This window comes from Ambystoma mexicanum, chromosome 5p (genome assembly GCF_040938575.1).
Source record: "Ambystoma mexicanum isolate Mex_15411 chromosome 5p, UKY_AmexF1_1, whole genome shotgun sequence".
Taxonomy (NCBI): domain Eukaryota; kingdom Metazoa; phylum Chordata; class Amphibia; order Caudata; family Ambystomatidae; genus Ambystoma; species Ambystoma mexicanum.
The window spans coordinates 1,158,537,203-1,158,562,410 of record NC_090930.1 but is presented as its reverse complement, the minus strand read 5'-3'; the positions used below and the strand labels follow the sequence as shown (position 1 = coordinate 1,158,562,410).

The following is a 25,208-nucleotide window of genomic DNA, read 5'->3' as shown; positions in this document are numbered from 1 at the left end:
CTTCCATTTCCGTGGCAGCTCTCAGCTCCAGATCCTCCTGCATCTCTACCCACATTGAATTTTTATGCTGGCATTGATGCTCAAATCCCTATAAATTCTGTCTGTTTTTTGCATTAGCAGAATCAATAGGAATTCAGGTTAATGATGCCTGGCAAGCATGTATATTCCTAGCAGCAAAAACGACTAATGTTGATAAGGCTGTAAATAAGTACAGAAACCCGGAACTGTCCAGTGTTCTTTGCCTGTCTTGCAAAATACACCCTTCTGAAAACAAATCAAAATTGCACAGAGAGGAACATGGACACGCAAGTGTCAGTGATGTCTTTACTGTCTGTGAAATGAATATTTTTTTAAAATGACCCCTTTATTGGTTCTCTGACATTTTTTAAAATGGACGCAGGAATTTTTCTGTAAAGTAAGAAAAACAATATTACCTGAACTACTTCCATCTATTTGTTCGGAACTCCCTGAATTTTCAAGGGAATCCTTCGAAGCCATTTTGTTTCCAAGTTTCTAAAAGAACAAACAATAATGTCCATTAGTGACAGAAAAGATTCTAAAAAGATAAGAAGAAAATCCATTATTTAGGCAATAAACCAGTTAAAAGCCAGAGTGAAGTAAGGACTTTAACGTTAGTTTGGATACCGGAATACTAATATATATTTTTTTCAAGTTGGGAAATGCTGCATTTGCCATTTCTCAACCTGAAAAAAAAACTACAAAACAAGATGGCTGCCATGGATCAGGAAGAAGGGAACTAAACTTAGTCTCTTCTCCCTTTCCATGGCAGCCATTCGCACATCTGGAATGCGCTGGTGACAGTAGTGTTCCCGGGACAAGGGGCACCAGGTAAATGGGGCAGGGGTGGGGGAAGGGGACGCAGGAGGATATGGGGGTTCACTTACCTCAGTACTGTTGGGGGAAGATGGCAGCCTCCAGCTCCGAGGAGGCTCAGAGTGGGGGTTTTACCATTTGGTAAAACCCCCGTTCTGAGTCTCCTGATTGCCTGGTAGGCTGCTGCCCCTCCTGCCCCGCTGTGTACTAATAGAAGTTGTGTTGTGGCAGAATGTACATACAAAAGTTATATCATGGCCAACCTTACTCATGCAGATGTGCAAAACAGTCTAGTCACATTGCACATTCAATGTAAGTTTCAATGATTTTCTTTTGAACAGTGTTATGAAAAATGTTTTGTGGCTACAGCAGAGCCCCAACGGATTAGGGCAGTTGTGTTTTTAAAAGAAGAAGATAATTTTCCGAAGCAGCACAGCTGTGGTGATTACCTGTCATAGATATGGAATACATCGGAGGACCCAATCCCCTCGAAATGTACATGATTCTCGAAGAGACTAAAATAAATTCATAGAATTCCGAGATGCTAAATGGAAGATTACTGGTTTGAGTAGAAATGTCGATATTATTAAATAGGCATTCAATGACATTCGTCCAGTAATATTTAGGCAGAAAAACGTCTCTCTTGAAACTGACAGAATATGAAGAGCAATTGGGTGGGGACGCAGGATGTCTGTGCATTATTATTTCTCATGACTTATTACCACTACGCTGTCCATACAGCAAGGTGAGGTATGAAGAGTGCCAGTAGTCACATCTAGAATGGATTCCTGCTCCCTTGAAGTTACTGTCATATGTGGTGAGGCTGTCGTGCGTAGCCAGCTCATCACCTATGTTACCAGAAACCAAGATCGACAAAAGGATATGTTCTATCAAGCATTATTGTAAATAAAAACATAAAAGAAAGTGTCAGGATGTTCTGTAAATGAAATAGTAATAGTATCAGAATGATAAGGATGGCCAAATAAAGTGCTCTATAATTCCCCAAGTTGTCGTGTAAGAAAGGGGTGATGGATTTGCTACTCAGGAACTCAATTCTATGGAATTTCCGACCTAGCATCAAAGAGGTTCCTTGATGCAACTACCCAAAGGGGTAATAAAGAGTCATCCAGTAGCCAAACAAAAGTATCTTACAAAGTCTTACAAAGAACACCTACAAAAACATCTTACAAAGTCTCCTCTCCACCTGCTGTGCCCAGACAGAGGTGGTTTGCACCTCCAGCTCATTCTGGCTAAGAAATCTCCATTTGATGTGATTAGACAGACTGGCGCTTCAGAGGTCTGCTGGGCCTTCGCCTCCTTTGTGTTCTCCCTATTGTTCACTCAGTGTTTCGCTTTCCGGGGGTTATTGCTGGCCACTGTGGGGTTTGATGTAGAAGTTTGGCCCTGCTCATAACTGCCAACTTCTTCTCTCAATACTTTCTCTTGCGCCTGCCTTCCTTCTCTCCGCTCTTCCTATTCTCACTTTCTGGCTTCTTTTTGCTACTTCAGGTATTCTCCTCTAGTTTACTTCTTGATACCAAATGGTCTATTATCCCCCACTCTCCTGCTCCTTGGTTTCTACTGCTCTTCCGATTTCTATCCTTCTCTTCGTCCCAAATACTTTTGCTCCTTTGATGGTCTCTGTCTGTCATCATATTCCAATCAGTCTCTTCCTCTATACGGTCTTTATCTCTCCAGGTCTTCCCATCAGTCTCTTTCTCCTTCAACCTAACACTGTCCGCCTCTATCGCCTTTCCAACAATCTTCCTATCCTGTGTAAACTCACTCTCTTGGCAATCCCTTCATCCTATTTTCTATCTGGTCTCCGTCAGCTCCTTCTCCAAGTTGGTACCGTTCTCTATCTTTTCCCAGACCATTTTATTCTCCCTCTCTAACTCTTCGAAAGCTTTCTGCTATTCCACATTCCCATTCTACTTCCCAAATGATACCCCTCAATTCCCATGTTGATACCATTTTTACTCTTTACCCTTCTTTTGAGCAGACCCACATTATCTATACTACTCCATTCTTCTTCTGAAATACCACTCACCAGGGCTTACTCACTGTAGCACTTTACCCTTGTACTGTCTTCTTGTGGATCTTCTCTTGTCCAGGTTTCCTGGGGCCTGCTCCTTTCTTCTGGGCAGCTCTCCTCGTGTATGGCTTGCTCTTGTAGCCAAGCAAGCCTGCTTTGGATCTATTGGGATGTGCTTTCCACCATTAATCCCTTCCCTGGACTGCCAAAGGAGGCTTGGGCTTGCTGTTTCTTATCTGGTGTCAGCTCCTCCCCTTGGGTGGGCTCTGGGGAGATAGGCTGCACCTGTGTGTTGTGAGTTGTGTATTTCACTCATTGACCCATGTGACTTTCAGCAGGTGGTTTCTCAGGGGGCTGGCCTAAAGCTATGTAAGGGTAAGCCTATTAATAGTGGAAACCACTTGCATTCAAAAAAAGTTAATATTGTATTTTTAGTCTCAAATCGTACATCCTGGTCAGAGAGTTAAACTATCATCTGTGTTAAACAGCACTGAAGACTTGCTGAACGATGAGACAAAATGCCAATGAAGAGGTGTGATACCACCTTAATGTTTCACTTTGTATAAAAAATTACACAAACTTATATACAACTTTGTTTATTATTATTTTCAATGCTGTAACTGTGGCAGCAATTGAATAATATCAGTCCCTAAACAGATATGTTTTGATTCTGTTGGAATTGTCTTGAGTTAGCTACAAGAAACATATCCAAGAACACGAAAAGTAATTAATACACAATGTAATGAATACACTAATACTGATGAAAAGCAGAATGCAAAATATTAAACACATTTCAAATACTTATGTGAGACCGAAATGATTTGCCTCAAGGATCACTATTCTTCAACCCAGTCGTTTGCAAGCTGAATTGTTAAAGGTTATGAGCTCTACCTACTTGGAAATGTCCTAGTGAACAAACAGAACAAAACTCACATGGGTTACCCCATTACTCGCTCCCTAAATGCAACAGAACCAAATATGTTCATTTCACGACAGTGGTAACGCTCAAGCTAAACCTGCCTTGCATAAAAAAAATGCAGGCAAACCAAATATTTGTCCCAAATAGAAAAGGTAACTTGTACTGGTAAAAAACACTTCCTTACACTCTAGTAAAAGTGAGTGTTGGACAACGCCAATACTCACTCTTGCATCGCTTTCACAGACCAGCCTTACCTTACATACACCGATACATGACCATCTATGGAACTAGCTTGCAGTCATGTCACAGTACTTGGTACTCAATCGTTGTTTGTCTGTCCTAATGACTCTAGTAAACATGAAAGATGGACTTACTAGTGTATGTCTCCGAGAAATAATGTAAGGGTAAGTCAACACTTCAGATTCCATACTGACTCTACGGTTATTGCCTCTGGGAGCAGAGACGTGTATACTTCTCTATACGCGGTGTGTGTTTTTGGGACACTGTGTGCGGAAACAAAGCAGTCATGAAACGTGTCTTTCTCTGTCCATGGATGCTGCTTCTTGGGATGTGTGCACATGGCATTGGGGCATCCCTAACAAAATATGTATCTCTTACAGTGCCAGTAGCATTTTGGTTATACATGTGACACTCCCCTGCCCATGGAGGGTAGGCGCGGGGTACTAAGTGGGGATGACCAGGGAATCTTTCCCTTGCAACCCTGGGGGCTATCATCCACTAGATGGGGAGTTAACTAGCCTCCTTGGGCATGCCTGAAAAAGTCCCAAAAATAGGACAGGGGACTTTGTCACAGCACACTCATCCTGGGCCATGCAAATACCCAAAGTGAGTGTGAGACTATTGTTCAAGGTGGCCTATGGTGAACTGCATGTGATGCAATTCACCTTTGGCAATAATAACTCACCATGTCTATTGTCTCCTATGCCTTTAGGAGTTAGGACCCTGCCTCCAGACGAAGGTGGGAGTCAAAGCCACCTGTGAGATGAAGATGATCTTTGTGGACCACTATTCATGGAGGAGTTTGCAATATTAATTTAGTTTTTTTCTATGAACATTGTTATGTGGTTGGCTTCATGTGTATGCATATGGATCTTTGCTCGTAGGGAGAAGGATCAGTGACATAGAGCATGCTGCAGCTGTATGTAGGTTGCAGCAGGACAGCAGATGATGCGGCGACCACAGCCATGTTAAGCTGTGCGCATGTTACATCAAGCACTGTCCAGGTCTCAGGGCTCAACGTCCTCATTGAAGGCAGGCTGCACCACCAGAGAACAGGAAAAAAGGTTAGGTGGGCACTAGGTGCTAGGTTACGCTGTATTACACCGCTAAATTGTTGGTCTGTACCACCTGACTAGGCTGAGAGGAATTTCATATGGCTCGAATGGTCCTGTAGAGCGATGCTCTCCTAGGCATAGGATGTGAAGTTACAAGTACGATTTTCACGTTACTAACGAAATCAATAATATTGACTTTACTGTAAAAGGTTAATTGTGTAAAACCCTATACAAACACACAGAGGTTCCTGTGCTTGAGTCCCATAATTTTGAGATGGGGATACGCTGCCAGTTTCTCTGTCCATTTCCGCATAGCTGTATGGAATTTATACTCTTCTCTATCTTTGCTGCAGGGTACTGGAATTGTTTTGGTGGTGGGCTGTGAGAAGCTTAACTTGGCATTCAAGTAAGTTGGTGCCTTCCCTTGAAGAGGAGGGCCATTGTCAAACTTCATTGTACTGGAAATAGTGTCTGTCCCAGTAATTTTCTCTATTTTGCGCATCAGAGCCTTGTCCTAAGACAATAGTCAATCATGAGGAGTACATTTTTAACATTGGGCAATGACACTCGCCTTTCCCCTGGGTGTCGTTTCCTCCCCCTTGTGCTCTTATGGCAAGTGGAGGGTGCCCAGTACCAGAGGCCTGGCCCATTACACAGTTAGCAAAGATACATTTGACTGGGTCATCGATGCACACAACCAGATTTTTCTCTCAGTGTAGCTTTTGTCTTTAGCATGCCCGGATGGTCTTCAGGGGCTAGTAGAATTACTTTCTTGGAACAGTGTGTCTGACAGGAAAATCCAGTACCCTTTAACGAGTAGTCCCTCCACTGATTTGGTCAGTACTTTCCAAGCAGTCAGGATGGCAGACCATTCTGCAATAGCAAGTGGCATCCTGTGCATGTTATCCTACAGAACCTGTTTTAACAGATCACAGGTATACAAACAGGCCGTCATCTATGCTAATAATTCAATCAATTCAGGCAACAACAGCACTTTGGAGCAGCACCTGGCTCCAGTATCATCCATCTGTGTTGTTCTGTCTGGCCAGCTACATCAATCTAACAAGTGTTGGTACATGGCAAAGCTCTAGCAAGCAGTTGTACCCTGTCACGGTTGAAACACTCAACACATAAGAAATTAGGTTCAATGCCTTTTTTTTCTTAATGTCGGCATGGTTTGCTGAACACTTAGGGGAGCTGGACTCCAAACGGTTGTATACTAATTGTCCTTCTCACCATTGATCTCGCGAGAATTGACCTCGGGAGAAGGAACAAGTTACTTACCTGTAACTGTTGTTCTCCAGCATGGGTCTGGCATGGATTCACATGCTCATGAATATTCCCCGTCGTCAGGCTGGGAATCCTCGGTAAAGAAAAAACCAGTATCAGTTTCGTTTCTGATCTGTCTTTCGTAGTAATAACCAATCACTGGTCTCTGCGTCATACTGACCACAGCCAATGACTGCCCTCTACCTAAGCACCGCCTCTGGCAGCCATCTTCAGATTTGGAAGCACGTGAAGTGGCAGTATGACCAAGTGAAGAGCCGCAGAGGGGTAGGCGGGAGGGTTCGCATGTGAATCCATGCCAGACCCATGCTGGAGAACAACAGTTACAGGTAAGTAACTTGTTCCTTCTCCAGCATGGGGTCTGGCATGGATTCACATGCTCATGAATAAAGAATACATAGCAGTACACACATGCACAACCACGGGAGGTGGCAAAGGCTCAACATTAAGCATCACATCAACTCAACATTAAGCATCTTACCTCCTCACCAGGCTCACCTCAGGCGAACAGGTTGCGCAGCACTGCTTGGCCGACCCTGGACTCCTCCCTGGAATCCCGGTCGACGCAGTAGAATTTCGTGAAGGTGTGCGTCGACCTCCACGTAGCAGCCCTGCATATGTCCAGCAGGGGCACACCAGATAGGAACGCCGTGGTAGCTGCGATCGCTCTGGTGGAATGGGCTCTCGGACGGCCAGGCAGCGGTCGGTTTGCCAACCGGTGACAGTACATGATACAGCCGGAGAGCCATCTGGAGATGGAAGCCTTCGAGAGAGCCTTCCCCTGATTGACAGGTCCAAAGTTCACAAAGAGTTGTGACGTCTTCCGAAAACCTTTCGTGCGGTCCACGTAGAACTTCAGCGCTCTAGCTACATCCAGCGAGTGCAAAGTCCTCTCAGCCGGCGACGAAGGCGACGGGAAGAACACAGGTAACACCAAGGGTTCGTTGAGATGAAAGTCCGACGGTACCTTGGGCATGAAGGATGGGTGCGTCCTGAGCACTACCCTCGTGTCGTGGAAAGTCAAGTACGGGGCCTTGCAGGAAAGGGCCTGGATCTCTCCCACTCGTCGTGCGGAGGTGATGGCCACGAGAAAAGCTGTTTTCCACGATAGAAACTTCAACGGGGCCGAGTGCAGAGGCTCGAACGGAGGTCCCATGAGTTTGGTCAGCACCACGTTGAGCTCCCACGCCGGGGCCGGAGCCTTCACCGGCGGGAACGATCTGAACAGTCCCTTCATGAACTCTTTCACCAGACGATGAGACCACAAGGACGTCCGGCCCGTGGTTCTGGTGTATCGGTAGATCGCAGCAAGATGAATCTTGATGGACGCGTGTGCCAGACCAGCTTTGGCCAGCGTCAGCAGGTACGGCAGCACTTGGGGAGCCGTAATCCGTAGAGGGTTAATCTTCTGTGCGTGGCACCAGACAGAGAACCTCTTCCATTTGTGTCCGTAGCATTTAAGAGTCGAGGACGCCCTGGCCTTTGCAAGAACCTCTCTGCAATCGGCCGGTATGTCGTATCCTCCAAACTCTAGCGCTGCAGGAGCCAGGCCTGCAAGTTCAGCGACTTCGGGTCGTGGTGGAGGATGGCGCCTCCTTCCCTGGAGAGTAGATCCGCGTCCGCCGGCAGCTTGATTGGCGGGGACGCCGACAAGTCCAGAAGGTCCGGGAACCATATCTGCCTCGGCCACGCAGGTGCGACGAGGATCATCCTGCACCGTGACCTCTTGAGCTGGTTGACGAGCCGGATCAGCAGAGGCAAGGGAGGGAACGCGTAGAGGAACAGGCCCTCCCAGGGGAACGAGAAAGCATCGCCCATGCTCCTCGTCTGGGGAAACCTGCTGGCGAACCTCCGGCACTTGGTGTTCGTCGCCGTCGCGAACAGGTCGATCTGGGGTGTGCCCCCCCGTCGGAAGAGGCGATCCACCAGATCCTGCCGTAGTTCCCACTCGTGGCACGAGCGCAGCTCCCTGCTGAGTGAGTCGGCGATGGTGTTTTTTATCCCTGCCAGATGAAACGGCACCAGAAGAATCCCTTGGGCGACGGCCCAATGCCACAGGTCCTGCGCCTCCTTGGACAGCGCTGGGGACCTGGTTCCGCCCTGTTTCCTGATGTAAAACATGGTGGTGGTGTTGTCGGTGAAGATCCTCACCACCTTGCCCTTGAGGGACGGAAGGAAGGACCTGAGGGCCCAAAACACTGCACGGAGCTCCAGGACGTTGATATGCAGGGACTTCTCCGTCGGGAGCCAGAGTCCCCTTGCGTGCAGATTTTCGGTGTGCGCTCCCCACCCTTCTAGGGAGGCATCCGTGGTCACAGTCACCTGGTGGGCTGGGGTCTGGAAGTCCATGCCCGCCGTCAGATGCGCGCGGGTGCCCCACCACCGTATCGCTCGTCGGAAACTCTCGTCGAGCTTGATCCTTTCCTCGAAGCTGCCCGTCGTCTGGATCCAGCGCGCATCCAGGAACTCTTGCAACGGGCGCATCCGGAGCCTGCACATGGGAATGAGGTAGATGCAGGAAGACATCATCCCGAGGAGGGACTTGATGGACCTCACCTTGGCCGCGTTGGCCACCAACATCCGTTGCACCTTGCCCAAGATGGTCCTGGTCCTCTCCTCCGACGGGGAGGCCAGAAGGGACACTGTGTCGAGCCTCGCTCCCAGAAACAGTGCGACTTGCGCGGGCACCAGGTGGGATTTGGCGTAGTTCACGGAGAATCCCAGGTCCGTGAGGAGTTGGACGGTCCTTGCCGTGTGAACCACGGCGAGCTCCCTCGTCTTGGCGCGGATGAGCCAGTCGTCCAGGTAGGGGTAGACGTGAATCCCCTCGCGGCGCAGCTGCGCCGCCACCGGTGCGAGGCACTTGGTGAAAACCCTGGGTGCCGACCGTAGTCCGAAGGGAAGGGCTTTGAACTGGTAATGACGCCCTTGGACCACGAATCTGAGGAATTTTCGGTGCCCCTTCAGGATGGGAATGTGGAAGTAGGCATCCTCCAAATCCAACGACGATAGGAAGTCTCCTTCCTCCAGCTGACCCAGGACGTGCTGGAGGGTGACCATCCGGAACTTCTGCGCCTTGATGAACTTGTTCAGGCGTCGCAGGTCCAGGATGGGGCGCCATCCTCCCGTCTTCTTCTTCACGAGGAAGTAACGCGAGTAGACTCCGGAGCCCCGAAGCCTCTTTGGGACGAGTTCGATGGCGCCCTTTCTGAGCATCGCCTTTACCTCCAGGAGAAGTTGAGGGACGTGAAGTTCTTTCCTGGCCACGGGGGGGACGCGCGGGCACCTTCTTTGAAACTCGAGCGCGTGGCCCCGGGCCAGGGCGTCCAGCACCCAACGGTCGGTGGAGATGGACTCCCACACGCTGACGAAGCCCGCCAGCCGGCCTCCCACCGGGGTGCTTCGGTGGGGGCCCGACCCCACGGCCGGTTCAATCCTGCTTGGACGCGGCCTTGCCGCCTTGGCCTCCTTGGCGACGACGGCGGGGTCCGCCAGACTTGCCTCGTCCTCTGTAGGCCTCTTGCGACGACGAGCGGGCCGCTTGACGGTAGGAAGCGAAACCGCCGCCGGAACCTTTGGAGGCGCCCTTGCCTCCGCCGCTCCGAAAGGGCGTCCGCCGTTGCTGCAGTACTCCAAGGGCCCGGGCCGTCTCAGTATCCGCCTTGATGGCCTGAAGGGAATCGTCCACTGTCTTCCCAAACAGGTTGTTCCCGTCGAAGGGCATGTCCAGGACCCTGGTCTGGACGTCCTGCCGAAAGTCCGTCGCCTTGAGCCATCCGCGACGTCGAAGGCAAACGCCGTTGCCCATCTGGCGGAACCCAGTGTCGGCGATGTCCGTCGCCACGGTGATGGCGTGGTCCGAGGCCACCTCACCTTCCTGCAGGATCTCAAGGGCCTCCGCCCTCTTGTCGTCCGGCAGAAAATCCAGCAGGGGAGCTATCTTGTACCAGAGTTCCCTGTCGTAGCGGGCCACGATAGCCAAGGCGTTGGCCGCTTTAATCGTCGTCGCCGCCGACGAGATGACTCTGCGTCCCATGGCATCCAATTTCTTTCCCTCGCCGTCCGGCGGGGAAGTCGACGTGGAGGCCTCACCCCCCCCCCGCTTTCTTCCTGGCTGCCGCGGAGACGACGGAGTCCGGGGTAGGCTGCGCCCGGAGGCATAGGGGGGCCGAGTCCGGGACCCGGTACTTTTTCTCGTACCGGTCTCTTTTCGCTGGCGTCGTGGAAGGGTTCTTGAGGAGGGAAAGGCCCTCATCCCAAATGTCGTCCAACAGAGGCACTGCGAGGACCGTCTTCCTCTTGGTCTCGCGCCGTTGGTAAAGGAAGCCTTCCTTTTTCTTCTCCTCAGGGCAGAGTTGGAAAAGCTCGGATGCCCTGGCGATCATTGAGTGGAACGATCCAATCTCGTCGGGCGGAGAAGCCCTGGTGGGAGGCGACGACGGAAAATCCTCGTCGTATGCCTCGTCGTCCGTACCCGTCGCTGCCGTGTCAGTCCCCGTATCATCCCCTCGGGTGGACGGGGAGGAGGGCTGGACGGGGCGCGACGGTTGAAAAGGAGGCGGTGGATGGATCCTTCTTTTCTTGGTAGGGGGAACACCAGAAGGTCCCGGTTCTGGATCCCCCGACGGGAGAGGTTCCTCCGTCGGTAACGGCAGTCTCGTCCTTATCTCGGAGCATAAGGACTGTATAGCCAACAAAATGGCCGCTGAGTTGTCTTGCGGCGCTGGCAGAGGGGAATCCGACGGGCGAGCAGGGGCCCCGTCGGTATCCTCGACGATGTCGTCGTCGTCACCTGCGTCGGGGCCCATTCCAACGGGCTGGTCTTGTTCCACGCCTAGGCCGTGGCTTAAGACCTCGATCAGTTCCTCTTCTGAGGTTGAGGCCGAATCGACGACGACGCCCTGCCCCCCCTTCTTCCCCACGGAGGGTTTCACGGGGGTCCTATCGATGGGCACGAAAGAAGACTCCCTCCGAGGAGGCAGGGAGATTCTGGGCCCCGAGGCCGCCACCACTGGTGCAGCCTCCACAGGCTGGGCCAGGGCCGCCGCGACTGTTTCGATAGAGGGCTTGGTCGAATGGATCAAGGCCTTCACCACCTTAGGTGCGCTCACCGCCTTATCCTTGAGGGAGGGGGCACTGCCACGCTCCTCCTCTGCCTTAGAGCTCGACCGGGGTCTCTCCAGGAGCTTCGCCGGGTGCTCGGCCTTCCTCTTACCCGACCCAGAGCGTTGGCTCGTGGTTGATGGTGCCGGGGAGGGTGCGCCCTGCCTGGCGCCCGTAGAGCCCGACCGTTCGGCGCTCCCGGTGCCAGCGGACTCGCGGTGCTTGGCCTTATGTTGGGCCCCCGTCGCCGGGGCGCCCTCAAAGGTCTTAGAAGACCGCTCAGATTTCTTCTTCTTCTCGCCAGACGGGCTCTTACCCTCCAGCCAGCTGGCGAGACGTTGATGGCGGTCCTTCATGGTCCGTTCCGACATGTTGCCGCAAAACGCACAGTCCTTCTCCACGTGCGTCTTGTCCCCATGAAGGCAGTAAAGGCAGAAAGAGTGTTCGTCCTCCTTGAAGACGTTCTGCAGCTGGCATCCAGGGCAGGCCCTGAACAGCTTTCCGGGCGTCGAGCTTCCCTTCTCCTGGGCCATCTCCGAGACCGGGCCTGAGAAGCTTCTGGAGTCCTCCGAAGTGTAGCTCGACGAAATCTTCACCCTTGAGGGGCACAGATGAATCCGACACGGGTCCCCGTTGATCGGATGTAGGATCGGTGGAGCTTGAGGCTCTTTTGACCGAAAGAATCGAAGTTTTTGTGAAAAAGCGCGAAAAATTAGCACTAACGCTCAAGAGCAATAGCACGAGGATCCCAACACATGAACGTGCGGTAAAAATCTGAAGATGGCTGCCAGAGGCGGTGCTTAGGTAGAGGGCAGTCATTGGCTGTGGTCAGTATGACGCAGAGACCAGTGATTGGTTATTACTACGAAAGACAGATCAGAAACGAAACTGATACTGGTTTTTTCTTTACCGAGGATTCCCAGCCTGACGACGGGGAATATTCATGAGCATGTGAATCCATGCCAGACCCCATGCTGGAGAATTTACCTAATTTAGAAGTTCAATTAGGACATATATGCGGGGGGGGGGAACCCCCTGCAACCACCCACCCAAACCAAAACCCCAAGCAACCCACCACCTAATTCCCTTATATTATTTATAATCCAAAATCAAACCAATACATATATAAAATAACTAAAATAATATAAAAGTCAATTGTGCAGAAGGTCAATTAGGACCACTATAATTAGGTCAAATGTGCAAAAGGTCAATTATAAAAGGTCAATTTGGGTAATACCCTCCAAACAAGAGGGCGTCCTTTGATCTAATATTATCAAGGATGGAGAGATAGCATAACTGTGTGAGTGTTTAAATCTAAGAGAACCTGGCTTCCCAGTCCAATCCAGATTCCCCAATCTACACCCATACATTTACAGGGATGTAGCCCCTGCTGGCTATCTTCAAGTCACTAAGTCACATAGAGAGGATAGAGCCTGGCACACTTTCTTGTTTTTTTCTTGGGTTACACTCTAGTTCAGATCTGCTCCATGGGTTGATTATTCGCTCCGATATTATGACCCTCTGGCCGTGGGTAGCTTTCGTGGGCTCCTAAGATGTAGACATAGCACACGTGTACCAGCCAGTACGTACGATTCCCTTTTACCTTAGGGAAATACCCAAAATGACTACTGGCAGGAATTTCTCCCTGCCTCCTGCCTGGGACCTTTCGCGATTTAAGTTACTTTCTCCCATCAGCAAACTGTTGCCCTCCTATGCTCCATTTCACTACAGGCTCTGGTCTTCTATAGGCTCCGACTTGCCCTACTTATATAAGGCCATGATCAGGCATGTAATACTCACTCTACTTCTCAGGCTCTCTTGCTTTTCCCTAGGTCTTGGATATAGCTCCAAGCTTGCAAGCAAAACAGCTTCTCTCCTTCAAATCTTCTCTGGCACTTGCCATTCTGGTTTCACAATATGACGAGTAATATGGGACACAGCATCCTTACTGGACTTCTCCAAAGACTACAAGATGGGACAACAGACAATAACCACTCCTTGAATCCACCTAAAATAGAATCCCTGCAATACTCTACACTTCAAATGGCCTTCCTCCAGGGACCTTGCAACTCTTCCTATCATCTCCGCTATTTACCTGCTTTTCGGGTTTGCTAACTCAGCTCAACAAGGTCACACAAAATTATTCCTTTCCTGATAATGCTAATAATGAATATTAAAGTAGTCCAACCTTTGACTCCCTCCAGACTTCACTACTGCAACTCCTTGCGCACGAGCTTTAATAAAGATGTTATCCACCACCTACAGCTTCCACAAAACAACTGATCTAACCTTCACAGTCAAACACTGGATCTCGATCATTCCTTCCCCAGAAGCCTTGCAATGGCTTCTTATTGAAATGAAAATCCAGGTCTAGGTCTAAATGTCACTAGTGAAAGAGTGGTGTCGCAGAAGAGTGTTCACCAATGGCGGCCCTACACCTTCCTCCCACAGCACGGACCTGCAGCCCCCTAGTTCTACCCTTCTCTCCATGCATGCCCCCAGTTCCCCTACTTAGCTTTTCTGGCCCCTGCTCTATCTTCTTTCCGGTCTCCAAATCGCTTCCCTGAAGCCCGATGTACTGCGCATCGGCCAACTTCATGCTTTGGGGGAAGCAGTCTGAAAAACGCAATTGGAAAATCCCCCCTAAGAGCCAGTACCTTAACATCTCTCTGATGCTTTTCCTTCTCTTTTTCAGGGGTGGGTCCTTCAGTCTCAGCCTCGGAGAACCAGGCGATTGACCACGCCGAGGATCTCAAAGACGGTCGGCCCAAAGAAAGTTTGACAGCCTGCTCCCGTATGGACTTCCGAGTACATTTTGGAGCAGGATGCAAACCTCTTCATGTTGTGACCCGTACCCAGGCACCACAGACAAATGTCTTGCAGGTCGGTCATCGACATTTTGGAATGGCAGTCGGTGCACCTCTTAAAGCTGAAATCCGGAGAGCGGGCATGGCGCGGTTGAGGTTTTCAGAAATAAAATGGACTAATTTAGTCATAACTCAGAATCGAAGGCTCAGTGCTGTGTTCCTCACAGCAGCGTGTTGAGTACACAGACAAAAGGAACTGAGGTATGGGGCGTAGTCGTAGTGACGTGGTTTATATACATAGCCTGACGTCCCATGCAGAGCTGACGATCGATCACTGTGTCGAGATCCAATACGCCCCCTGTGGAAAAGTTTCCAAGCAGCAGAGCTGGATGAGGATATCTAGCAGATGAGGAATCTGCGGGAGAAAATCAATCCATTAAACAAGCTGTTCCTGTGAAAGGGCAAAGTTTGGAGTGGACTTTGAAAGAATATCCTGTGGTCCTCCTCCAGGAATGTGTCAACACAAACTAGAAAGGATCCTAATGATTCTTACTATGCGTTCAATACAAGTCACTGCCTCTCCCTGCAGGAAAGTCTCGACTGGCTCTGTGACTGTCCCTAGAGTACGGTGGTAAGCCACCGATCTAGGAAAGGGGATACCAGAGAGAACTCGCCCTCACTTCTAATGTGCATCCATGGATTAATGCATATAAACTTAAAATCAGTATTAGAGGCGAGTCAAGAAACTGTATTTATGACTCAACTCTATACAATTCTAAGATGGGAACACCCAATTAATAGTATTCAGGGTGACCCTAACGTGATATACTCTGTGGCATGTGATCTGGACTCCTTAAGCACATCACTGTGCAACAGCCTAAAGTGCTTTTGCATCAAGAAGGTGCCCATGGTCCTCTCATTTGGATTCCCCTAAAGAACTGTCTTCTGGCAGAGCATGCATATTACACTACCTGCCTCTGCCCTGACAATCCCACCCTCCAGAAAGCTGAAGTAGCCTAGCACCCAGGAATAGATAGGTGGTGATGTAAAGGGTGGGGATGTCTTCTGACCTGACTTCACCCTTGTGAGGAAAGCCTGAGACCGCCTTCGAGCCTCTGACATGGGCAGGTAATGATGTAGTGGGCCCAGTCTCCAACTCCAGAGCCACATAGTGGGAGACAACTTCTGCCTCATTTGCCTGGTGCTCTTCAGTCTCCTGAACCCGCTCCTTCCTCCTCGTCTCCCCTCTTGACTTACTGCCCGCCCCCTACACAACTGTGACTACCACTTGCAGCTACTCCTGAAGTAGCTCTCAGGCCTTGCCAACGCCAAGGTGACGGTACACGACCACCTTCCCTCTCGACTCTCAGGCGTTGCAAATAGATGGCGGGCGGGCCTCAAACTCTGCTTTGAGACCTGCAAGAGGGTACGACCCTTGGGAAATCCCAAATGAATCCTGCAAGGTGGCCAGAACCCACCCTTTAAATCTCGAAGGACGAATTTCTGGAAGTTCAAGGACGCCTGGAGATCAGGGAGGGCTTGAAGTAAATACATTACTGATAATACACCAATATCACTAGCTGCACCATTAAATGTAGATGAAACATTTCTCTCATAGTATTTTTTAAAATTCAGAAACAGATTGTCTTTTCCTCTTACACACTGAAATGTAAGCGCGCCCGCTTTGACTTATGAAATCGTTTAATTTAGGAAGACGTGTTGTCTATTATATGTGTTAGTAATCGTGGTTGACAATAAGAGAGGTTTATATGCTGTCAACCCATTTATTTCAGAATAAAAGTCCCTGACACTCTGCTTTGTTGCTAATGGTCAAACACTCCGACGGGAGACATGAATCCAAATATAGCCATTACGCGAAGTGAATGAACGTAACCAAAACAAGTAGGCGAGATTCAGAAAACGGTGTACATGTTTGCTAACACCAGGTGGCGCTGCAAGATAAGACATTTGTGTTTAAAAAAAGCGCACTTTGTCCATTACACACTCCAATTAATGTATGCCCTATATTTAAATAATGAACACTGCATGAAAGTAGCAATTCTTTTTTTTTTAAATAGGAAAACTCAAAAAATTAACATCGAATATGAAAAATAGCAGTTAAAAAATAAAAAACTCGATTAAATGTTTTCGAGCAGAGCACATAGCACCATAACTATGCCAAAACCGACAAGAATACCATGCTGTCTAAACGTGATGATGCATAGCCCAGTCAGCACTGCTTGCTGGTTTACTAAAATCACCCGCATTGGATTTGGTGGCCTTTTTTTCTCTACAGATGCCGGCAGCGTTGCTGAATGATGTGAAAAGCAAACAGAACATACAGCACTGTTCGGTTAAATACTAGGAAGAAGTTGAGGAATATTTTCTTTTCTTTTCTGAAATGTGACTAAAACGATACCTGTCAAGAAAATATGTAGGCTCTCAACAAGTACAATATTGATGTCTTGTAGGCGAGGTCAGCAGTCTCAGAAGCAAGGCCCTAGCAGGCACATACCTGCATAGCCGGTGGCAGAGCTCTTCAAGGAGGAACATCTCTAGAGTTTTGGGGCGTGAGGGGGTGACATCCCTGGTGCTGTACTTACTGCGGCGTGACCTGGTTGAGGCTGGTGTTCACCAAAGGGCACATTGTCTAAGATGCATGCAGGCTAGAGGGCTTAGTTCCAGAATTAGAAAATACTTATGTTGAAATGGGTGTTGGCTGAAAGCGATATCAGATTGAATATAAATAAGATGGCTTTGGGATACGTTTTTAGCTTTGATAATCTCTGAACTAGAACCAGCCCTGGCCTGGCTACAGCATTGGCAGTAGCTTGCAGCCCACGTGAATCATAGCATATTATATTTTCTTCCAATTCGTAAGAGCACCGGAAGTGCTACGAGTACACAGTCCAGCTAAGACCTACACAGACGGTCTAAAGAACAATCCAACTCCCAGAAATGTTTCAAATGTTTTTATTAAAGGTTGTTCAAGGTCGTCTGGTTGAAGCGTTTTCCTCCCTGTCCAGGCGTCCCCATTCCTCTGGTTGGTATACAGAACTTACTCACCTCTACTATCTATGGTCTATCTTGCTTTCAATGATGTCCTAAAGGCAATAGCCTTATCTAGCGAAGCTCCCTCCAGGAATTTACTAAACTGGTCCTACACTTACAATGTTGTTTGTCCTAAGAGGAACGTAGGGTTGTCCCTTACAAACTTTCAAATCCCACTCTGGCTTCTTCATCTCACACCCAGCTCCTCTCCCTATCGCCCACTCTGCTCTCACTACTCTCCTCCCTCCAACTCCTCCCCTCCCAACACTCCTTCTCTACCTGTCCCTCCAGTGTCTGTTGCTCTACGTCTACCTTTTGCCTCCACCCTTTGATTTTGGTACTCCCTCCTCCAAACTACTACTTCCACTCTATCCCATCGTCTCCCCAGTCACACTCCTTTCACTATCACAACCACTTCTCAATGACTCTCTATAGTCCCTCTAACAATGTCAACCGCTACTCATGCGTGCACACTTCCTAATCAGTACTGCTTGCTCGCACCAGCCAATACCTCACATTTTCTAAAAATCACATCCACGCTCCAATCCGTCGAACTTCCTCCTGCTTGTCTCTTATTCTGCTACCTTCTCCGCCTCTGACCTCACGGCTACAGGTGCAGTAAAAATAAACAAAACAAAAATCACAACTTCCTGTTTCATCCTGCCTCTCTAGTCATCCTCCCCATCCTCTGATTGTTTGCTGATCCTGACCAGTCTGGCCCAGACTTCCTCGCCCAGAAGGTGTTTCAAGCGTGGGAAGTTACCAAGAGCAGGTCAAGCCCTGCACCCTATTTACGCACAGGGCTGCCATCTTGCAATGATGACAGCCCATACAGCAAAGTGTCCGAGTTCGTACACTGCCAAGGTAAGTGCAGTCCAGTGGAGTTCTTTCCCATTCCATTAAGAGTCATATTTGTGGTCCAGTCTGGACATGTCAAGGTTGTGGCTTTTACCTTCAAGGCTGGGGAGTGCTCTGCAGCACCTGGAAAAGCTGCATAGGCTCTCTGGTGCCTCCTATGCTGGCACTTCCCCTCCACGTTGTACATGCGCAATGAGGCTGGGGAGCTTTGAGAGACAGCTGTGCACGCCCTCCTGTTCTTCCTTTGCTGGAGCACTCTCATCAGGTTGGTTCTGCGATGCATGGGGAGCCGATGGGTTTTTTTTTTTTTTTTTTATTATTTATAATGCGCATCATACCCTAGGATAACAGGGCGCAGCAGTTACAAGTATATGCAAAGCTTAGTTAAACAAAAATGTATACAGTTTATGTACAAGGCAGTAATTACAAGAGTGTATATACAGAGGGTGCTTATTTACAGGTGTAGCATATAGGCAAGGTATATGCAGGCAATTTCTAGAAAGCATTATATACAGAGTAAGATCGGGTGAGCGGAGATAAGTACAAGGATACAAGCAGATAGATGAAGATACAGTGGGTACCTTAGAGGTAGCCGATCAGTCCTAGTTATTTCCTAAGCAGGGGTTCTTTTTATTGGTCATTGGATTTCAGCCATATGATGGTGTTGGCTCTGAACTTGGTATGATTGGTTTGTTCTGAAACTGGGAGGCAGGGAATTCCATAATTTGGCGGCTTTAAAAGGGAAACTGTTGCCTCGGATTGTGGATCATTTGAAGCTGGGAATGGAGAGGCGATCTCTGTTAGCTAATCTTGATGGTCTCAGGGAAGTCTGTTTATGGAATCTCTCCGCCAAGTAAGTAGGGGCGGCATTGTGGAGAGATTTGTGTGTAAGCGACAACGTTTTTAGGAGGACTTTGTCGCTGGTTGGGAGCCAGTTGTTCTGTCGACCGCTCTCTGAGATATGGTCTCTTCTGGAGATGCCTAAAGCCCCTCTAAGGGCATTATTTTGTAAAGTTTGGATTCTTTTGATGGTTGCTTTAGTCGATCCTAGGTAGAGGGCATTACAGTAGTCCAGGCGCGACAGGATGAGGGCTCTGGCCAGGGTAATGCAGCTATAGTCAGATTGGAATGGCTTGCCGGTGCGTATAAATTTGCACGTGTATGCCGTGGAAGACGCTAAGAAGTTGACCCGTTTGATGAATGAGAGGTTTGAGTTGAAGTAAAAGCCAAGGGTTTTTACCTCACATTCTACTTTAATGGTGTTGCCATCGATTATAAATGAGGAATAGTTGGATCCTAGTTTTTTTAGGTTGGAAGGGGTGCCCAGGATGATGAGGTTACTGCTCTGTGGGTGGTCTATTTGTCTTGCTGCCTTTTCTCTTGTGACTCTGGCAAAAAAAGAGAGAAGACTTGGGTAGCACTTTCTTTGGAAGATATGGAGTGAAGCAACTTGGTACTACACATATAAAGGCAGGCACTTGGTGAGGGCAAAGGAAATGGGCCCTTTTACCTGTCACTGTCCCTCTCTGGGGCAGGGCTGGCTCTGAATTCCCCCCAGTGGGCCTCTCACCCCAGATTGAGACAGGTTCCTATATCTGCGTGACAAGGTCAGATTACTGACCTTACCACAGCACTCAAATGGAGAGACACAATTTTAGGGGTTGGGGGGGCAGTGTCCAAAGGGAGATAAGACTGCAGATGTTTCTAGCTGAGCTAACTGTGTTTTCGAAGACCTCTTTATAATATCGAAAAACAAAGTAGTGTAACCTTATTTTCAACAAAGGTCTACATGATTTGTAGATGCTTTATTAATATTTTCATCAGGCTAGTTGCTGCTAAATAGTATTCTTATGGTGTTGTCTAGTTTTTAGGTGGATTCCATTTTGAGGGTTCTATGGAGTCGTCACAGATGTGCCTTCTTCCCTGCTTCTCCTGCACTATATTGCTCATGCTGTCACCTTCATAGAGGGTGGCAGCAGGAAGAACACTGGCCAATGTGCCTTCACAATCTGGAGGTCCTGCCTTTCTTTGCAGCCCTTACCCCATTGTTCCCCTAATCTGAGATTCCTGTGTGCCATACCTCCGGCTACTTTGGGCCTCATCCTGCTTGTATCACCTGCAAGTGAGTCTTTCCTGTCCCCCCACTTATGCTTTGCTTTTGCACCTTGCCCTGCCTAATTACCTCTGCCTCCTTAGGATTCACCCTTTCTCACAAACCCCTCATCACATCTTTGTGTCTGTCCTACTAATGCTATGATTCACCCATTTCTATATCTCTGCATTCACCCTGTCCCAACCCGGACCACTGTGTGCATCCTTCGCTACCCTGCTTCTTGTCCAGTGTGGTAGGTCAGAAAGAGATAGACTAGTATTTGGCAGATGCACCAAATAGTTTACTCAGATAAAACAAAAATGGCCTGTCTATCCCTATTCATTGGTTTTCCCCACCCACCAAAACAAAGTAGTGTGCTCGTCGTCAATAATGTAGTCCAAAAAGTAAACAGTCTGTGCTCTGTCTCAAAAAAATCCATTCTGGCCCCACTACTAAGGAAAAACAACAAAAGTCCAGAAGAATGACTTACTTCTCCTAGATAGGCTGTTCGCCCCTAATAGGTGATTTTCAAATAGTTTTTGACTATTTCTTGGATTAATTCCTTTAGTTCTTCTCTAGGACTTTTCCACCCTCCTGGCGTCCCCTTTCCTTTTTGAGATGAACTTTTTCTCTTTGCTGCATTTGGGTCTTCACCCCTTTGGATTGAGTCTTCTTGAGGTATCCCTGTAATGTTCCTTTGCCCCAATACTTTGGAGGAACCCAAATACCCCTTCTCTGGGTCTTGACTCTGTATTTGTTTGGTTTCTCATCTCCCCGTAAACATCATACTTTACACAAATCTTCTGTTGGCCTGCTAAGCTGACTTTCACTTTGGACTGTGCTGTTTCTGTCTGGACAGTCCACCTTTTCTGGTTAATGCCGCCGCTCACTCGTTTCTCCTTTCTGCATTTTCTCTGTGCCTCTTCGGCACGCCCACTCGCCAAGTTCTCACGACCGAGGATCTCTCAGTACTCGGCAGCTCTTGCAGGTTCCCAGCAACATCCAAGGCTTCACACATCGCCTTAAATCCCTCTTACATTTTATATCCAAGTTCTGGGACCTCCCTAGCGTAACATCAAAGTCCTTTCTCTCTGTTTGATCAGTATTCTCTCTTACTCATTTAGGTTTCTGCGTCACAATTTGGTGGACTTTACGCCATGCATCGATCTGTATTACTTGCTCAATTTTCTTTGTATCAGTGGTTTTGGCAGACATTTCTTCAAGATGAACGTTATGGCAAATATTATAATAACAAACAGGGGCTGGCTCTGATGGACTTCTCTGAAGCATGGATGTTATTAATGGTTCACAAGAGAGGATTTCAAGGTTCTCCTTGCCGGAATGGGAGTCCTTATCACCAAGTGGGTAGTCGCTCCCTATGAGGTGCGGCTTACTGCCACCCCTATGGGAAATGTTGCGTAGCAGGCTCAGCTCCCTTGCCTCACAAGGAAAGGCTGCCCTCCGGGGAGAAATGACGAAACCCTGCGATTCATCACACAAGGTAACAGTTATTCTTCTAAACTGTTTGTGAGGGGCATCCCATACTGCCCCTCAAATACAGGTCCTGCCTCCTCCCACAAAAACTGTGCCCTGTATCTGTATTCCCCTTTGCCATCTTGATTAGCGCCTTAATGCCTTTGGGCCATTTGTCTGCACTTTATGCATTTACTTACATTATATGTAAGTGTCCTGCTGCAGTTCTCCAACTTTCCTCGCTCATGAATTTGATGCAGCAGGTAATGGTTTTCAGATAGAGCCATCAGACCCCACAGTGTTAAATTTACACGGTAGAGTTTTGTAATTTAAACGTGTTTATGCTGTAACTTTATATTTTATTTTTACTTAAACCATGTGGTCTACAGTTAAATTAAACTCGTTTCTATTAAAGGTTTCAATGTAAAAAAAACACCACCAATAATGTCTATTTACTTACAACTGGAAGCAAAAATCTGAACAATTTCATGCACTTTCAATGCTTCCTTTCTTGAATAACAGGAACACAAGTTCCCCCTTAACAACTACACACAGTCAGTAAAGTAACAACGTTCAAACTTCCCAGGAAATAGATGGTTACAACGCATTGTACATTAACAAACTGGTTTTCTGGCCAATTACAGAGGATGAAAACCTGAAAACAATTTGCTAGACATAATCAAGACAAAAATAGCAATTGGCAATTTACTGTATTTGCAGCCTAAATTATGCCATAACTGTTGATTATAAAAGTCAAAATGGCATTTCCAAACTCCATTGTGTCCACTACTTGAACCTGGAAATGCTATAATGGCTCAGAAGTAATATCCAGAAGCATAAAAGCACTCACCTTTTGAGCTGTGGCTGCTCGTCTCTCCTGCTTGGCTTTCATTTCGGCTAGTAGCCCACTTCCCATCACTTGGATGCCATACCGCCGGCCTCCTTGTGGGCTCCCTTTGCTTTCACTCTTTTCAGCCTTCACGCCATCCTCCAGATGATGGTTCTCTTCAAGGGAGTCTGGTGTTTTTAGCTCCTCTGAACATTCTGTGCTGCAGCTCCCACCGAGGGTGCTGCCACCGCCACTAGCACTACTGGTGGTGGTGCTCGCCCCGCCTCCAACTCTAATGCTGCCACTACCACCAGTGCTGCTGCTGACACCCCCACTGCTGCCACTAGCAGGCCCAACATTACTGCTGCCGCTGCCACCAACACTGCTGCCAAGGTTGGAGAGTTTGCTGGCTCCGCCAGTGCTGCCGCCACCTGGACTCTCGCCATTCTGTTCAATTACTTTCATCTCCTTCTTCGCCGTGTCGGCCGCTGGACTTTTGACAGACACCCTGGACGATAAGTGTTCGTCAGCAACTGCCGCTGCCTGCGAGCGTTCAGATTTCGTTCTGGATTTAATTAAATTTAGGAACCCACTTTTCCTAGACTCCCTTTTTTTCTTGTCCTCCCCTTCACCGGGATCATGTGATTCTGAAGTTTTCAGCGATGGTCTCCTAAAACAAATGAAGCTGTGATGAACAATTCAATTTCCAAAACAGCAATACATTATTAATTAACTGTCAAGTGAATCAGTGCACACTAAAAACCTTTTGGTCACTGATATAACATTGTTGAACCTTCTCCCGCTCAATATGGTACCCCTGTTTCTACTTTGCAGGCAGCCTATACAAAGATCAATAAAAAGGACTGCATTATGATGGCTGTGAGGACTGCTATTTTTACAAGGAACACCATTTTAAATCATAACAATCCGGTTAATGTTGTGGGATTTCTTTTTAAGGCTTTGGGCCTTTTACGCAGTATTCATGAATTGGATCCCCTTCTGCAGAGACATGTTTGAGGGTCTTTGACGTTCTGCACAGTTTATATGCATGCCTTGCTACAGATGTGGCACCAAGCAGTTGGCCAATGCATGAACTCTGCTGGAGACTTTGAAGAATGACTGCAATGCGCTCTGCTCTGAAGGGGCATGCTAGGCCGCTAAAATAAAGAGGATTGCCCCACAAATTGCATAGGCAGGTATGGGCAAGCTGCAGCCACAGGGTGCAACACTGGGGCGGTACAAATGCACCTCAGACCCTTTAAACGTAATACAAAGATAGGGGGAGTATTTGCAGAGCAGAACCTCCTTCCTGGGAGGTGAACACATATTAGGTGAATAATGAAAGATGCATAACACTGGATGTTCCAGTAACACAGACTTGTGCAAGACTCTGACCGGATATGTTCCCTCAAACAGAACTAGGGCCCTAAATAATAGCAGCTTTTGCACATTTGCTCCAATAATAATAAAACATTGGTAGGTGGCTCCTTTTATCTCCCTCATTCATAGATCCTTGAGAGATAAAATGCTTCTATTACGATTCCACCAAAAATAAAAGAAATCCAGGGGCCAATACAGTTTTTACAGACCCTACACACTGTCTCACGAAGAGGAACAGACCCTACACGCTGTCTCCTCTTCAGTAAATGCTTGGAAGTCTGGATAGCAAACAGAGTGAGCACATTCTTATTTTCAATCACAGGAAGTAAAAACTGGATGGACTGAAGAATCACACTTATCAAATGTGGTTTTCACCAAGTTGTGTTCATAGCATCTGCCCAGGTATAAGCAGACCGAGTCGTCCATGTTTCCTGGTCACTGAGGAAGAGGAAGGCTTTCACCGGAGACAAGGAGAAAACTAATCTAGGACTCAGAAAACTAGAAAGACATTAAAAGAGATGAAACAACAGGGTATTCATGTTTCGGGAGAAGCCCCTTGCTCCTTGTCCTCCTACTCCAATTCCAGGTCCAAAGCTAGAGTGGCATCTCGGCTTGTGCAGTTTTGCAGCTTCTTTGGGATAAAAAGAGCGCCAATGACTCCAGCAATCAAATCCTGAAATTGGTAGCATTTGTTGGGGAATCTTATTGGCTAGTATTTGGGACTGGCTGCCAGCCTTGTGATATAGGTTTTTACTCCAGGCAATTCACTTTCTAGACTGGACGCTACTGTTAGCAAGCTTCCCGTCAAGGTTATCAGTACACTGCAGTACTACTTCTTCCATAAAGGCGTCATTCCCTCTTTTTATACGGCCATCCTCCGTGTCTATACATTTCCACGCATTAATTATGCAGGGGGTGGCTGTGAGCTGGATTCCTCACTCAATGAGCTTAAACAAATAATTGAATGAGAAAATGGATGGTTCCAGCTGGAGGAAAGGGTGGGTATTGGGGATACCAAATGGAGTAGTGGTAGACTCCATGTATGTTAAACAAATGTATAGCTGTTATTGCCCACATTCGTCAGAGCAGTTTATAACTCCCTCTTCAAGACAACTAAACCTAGCATGCATTCCATAAATAGCAGAAATGTCTCCCTAGGCTCGAGCTCTGAGCGAACCCCATGGAAGGCCCGCTGGCATTAGATAGCAGATTCTCCAACGGATACTTGTTGGGCTTTTTACCTTG

At 48.0% G+C, this 25,208-nt stretch overlaps 1 protein-coding gene across 1 annotated transcript in view; it reads right to left on the bottom strand.

Annotated features, from left to right (window-relative positions):
• The window catches only part of CARMIL1 (capping protein regulator and myosin 1 linker 1), a 1,545,633-nt gene that overhangs the window by 129,901 nt on the left and 1,390,524 nt on the right, over positions 1 to 25,208 (bottom strand). Inside the window, exons 34-35 of the mRNA XM_069613644.1 lie at positions 22,605 to 23,253; positions 435 to 513 (exon numbers count right to left, since the gene is read on the bottom strand). Of these exons, the coding sequence (XP_069469745.1) occupies positions 435 to 513; positions 22,605 to 23,253 (728 nt within the window). The remainder of the gene's footprint in view (positions 1 to 434; positions 514 to 22,604; positions 23,254 to 25,208) is intronic.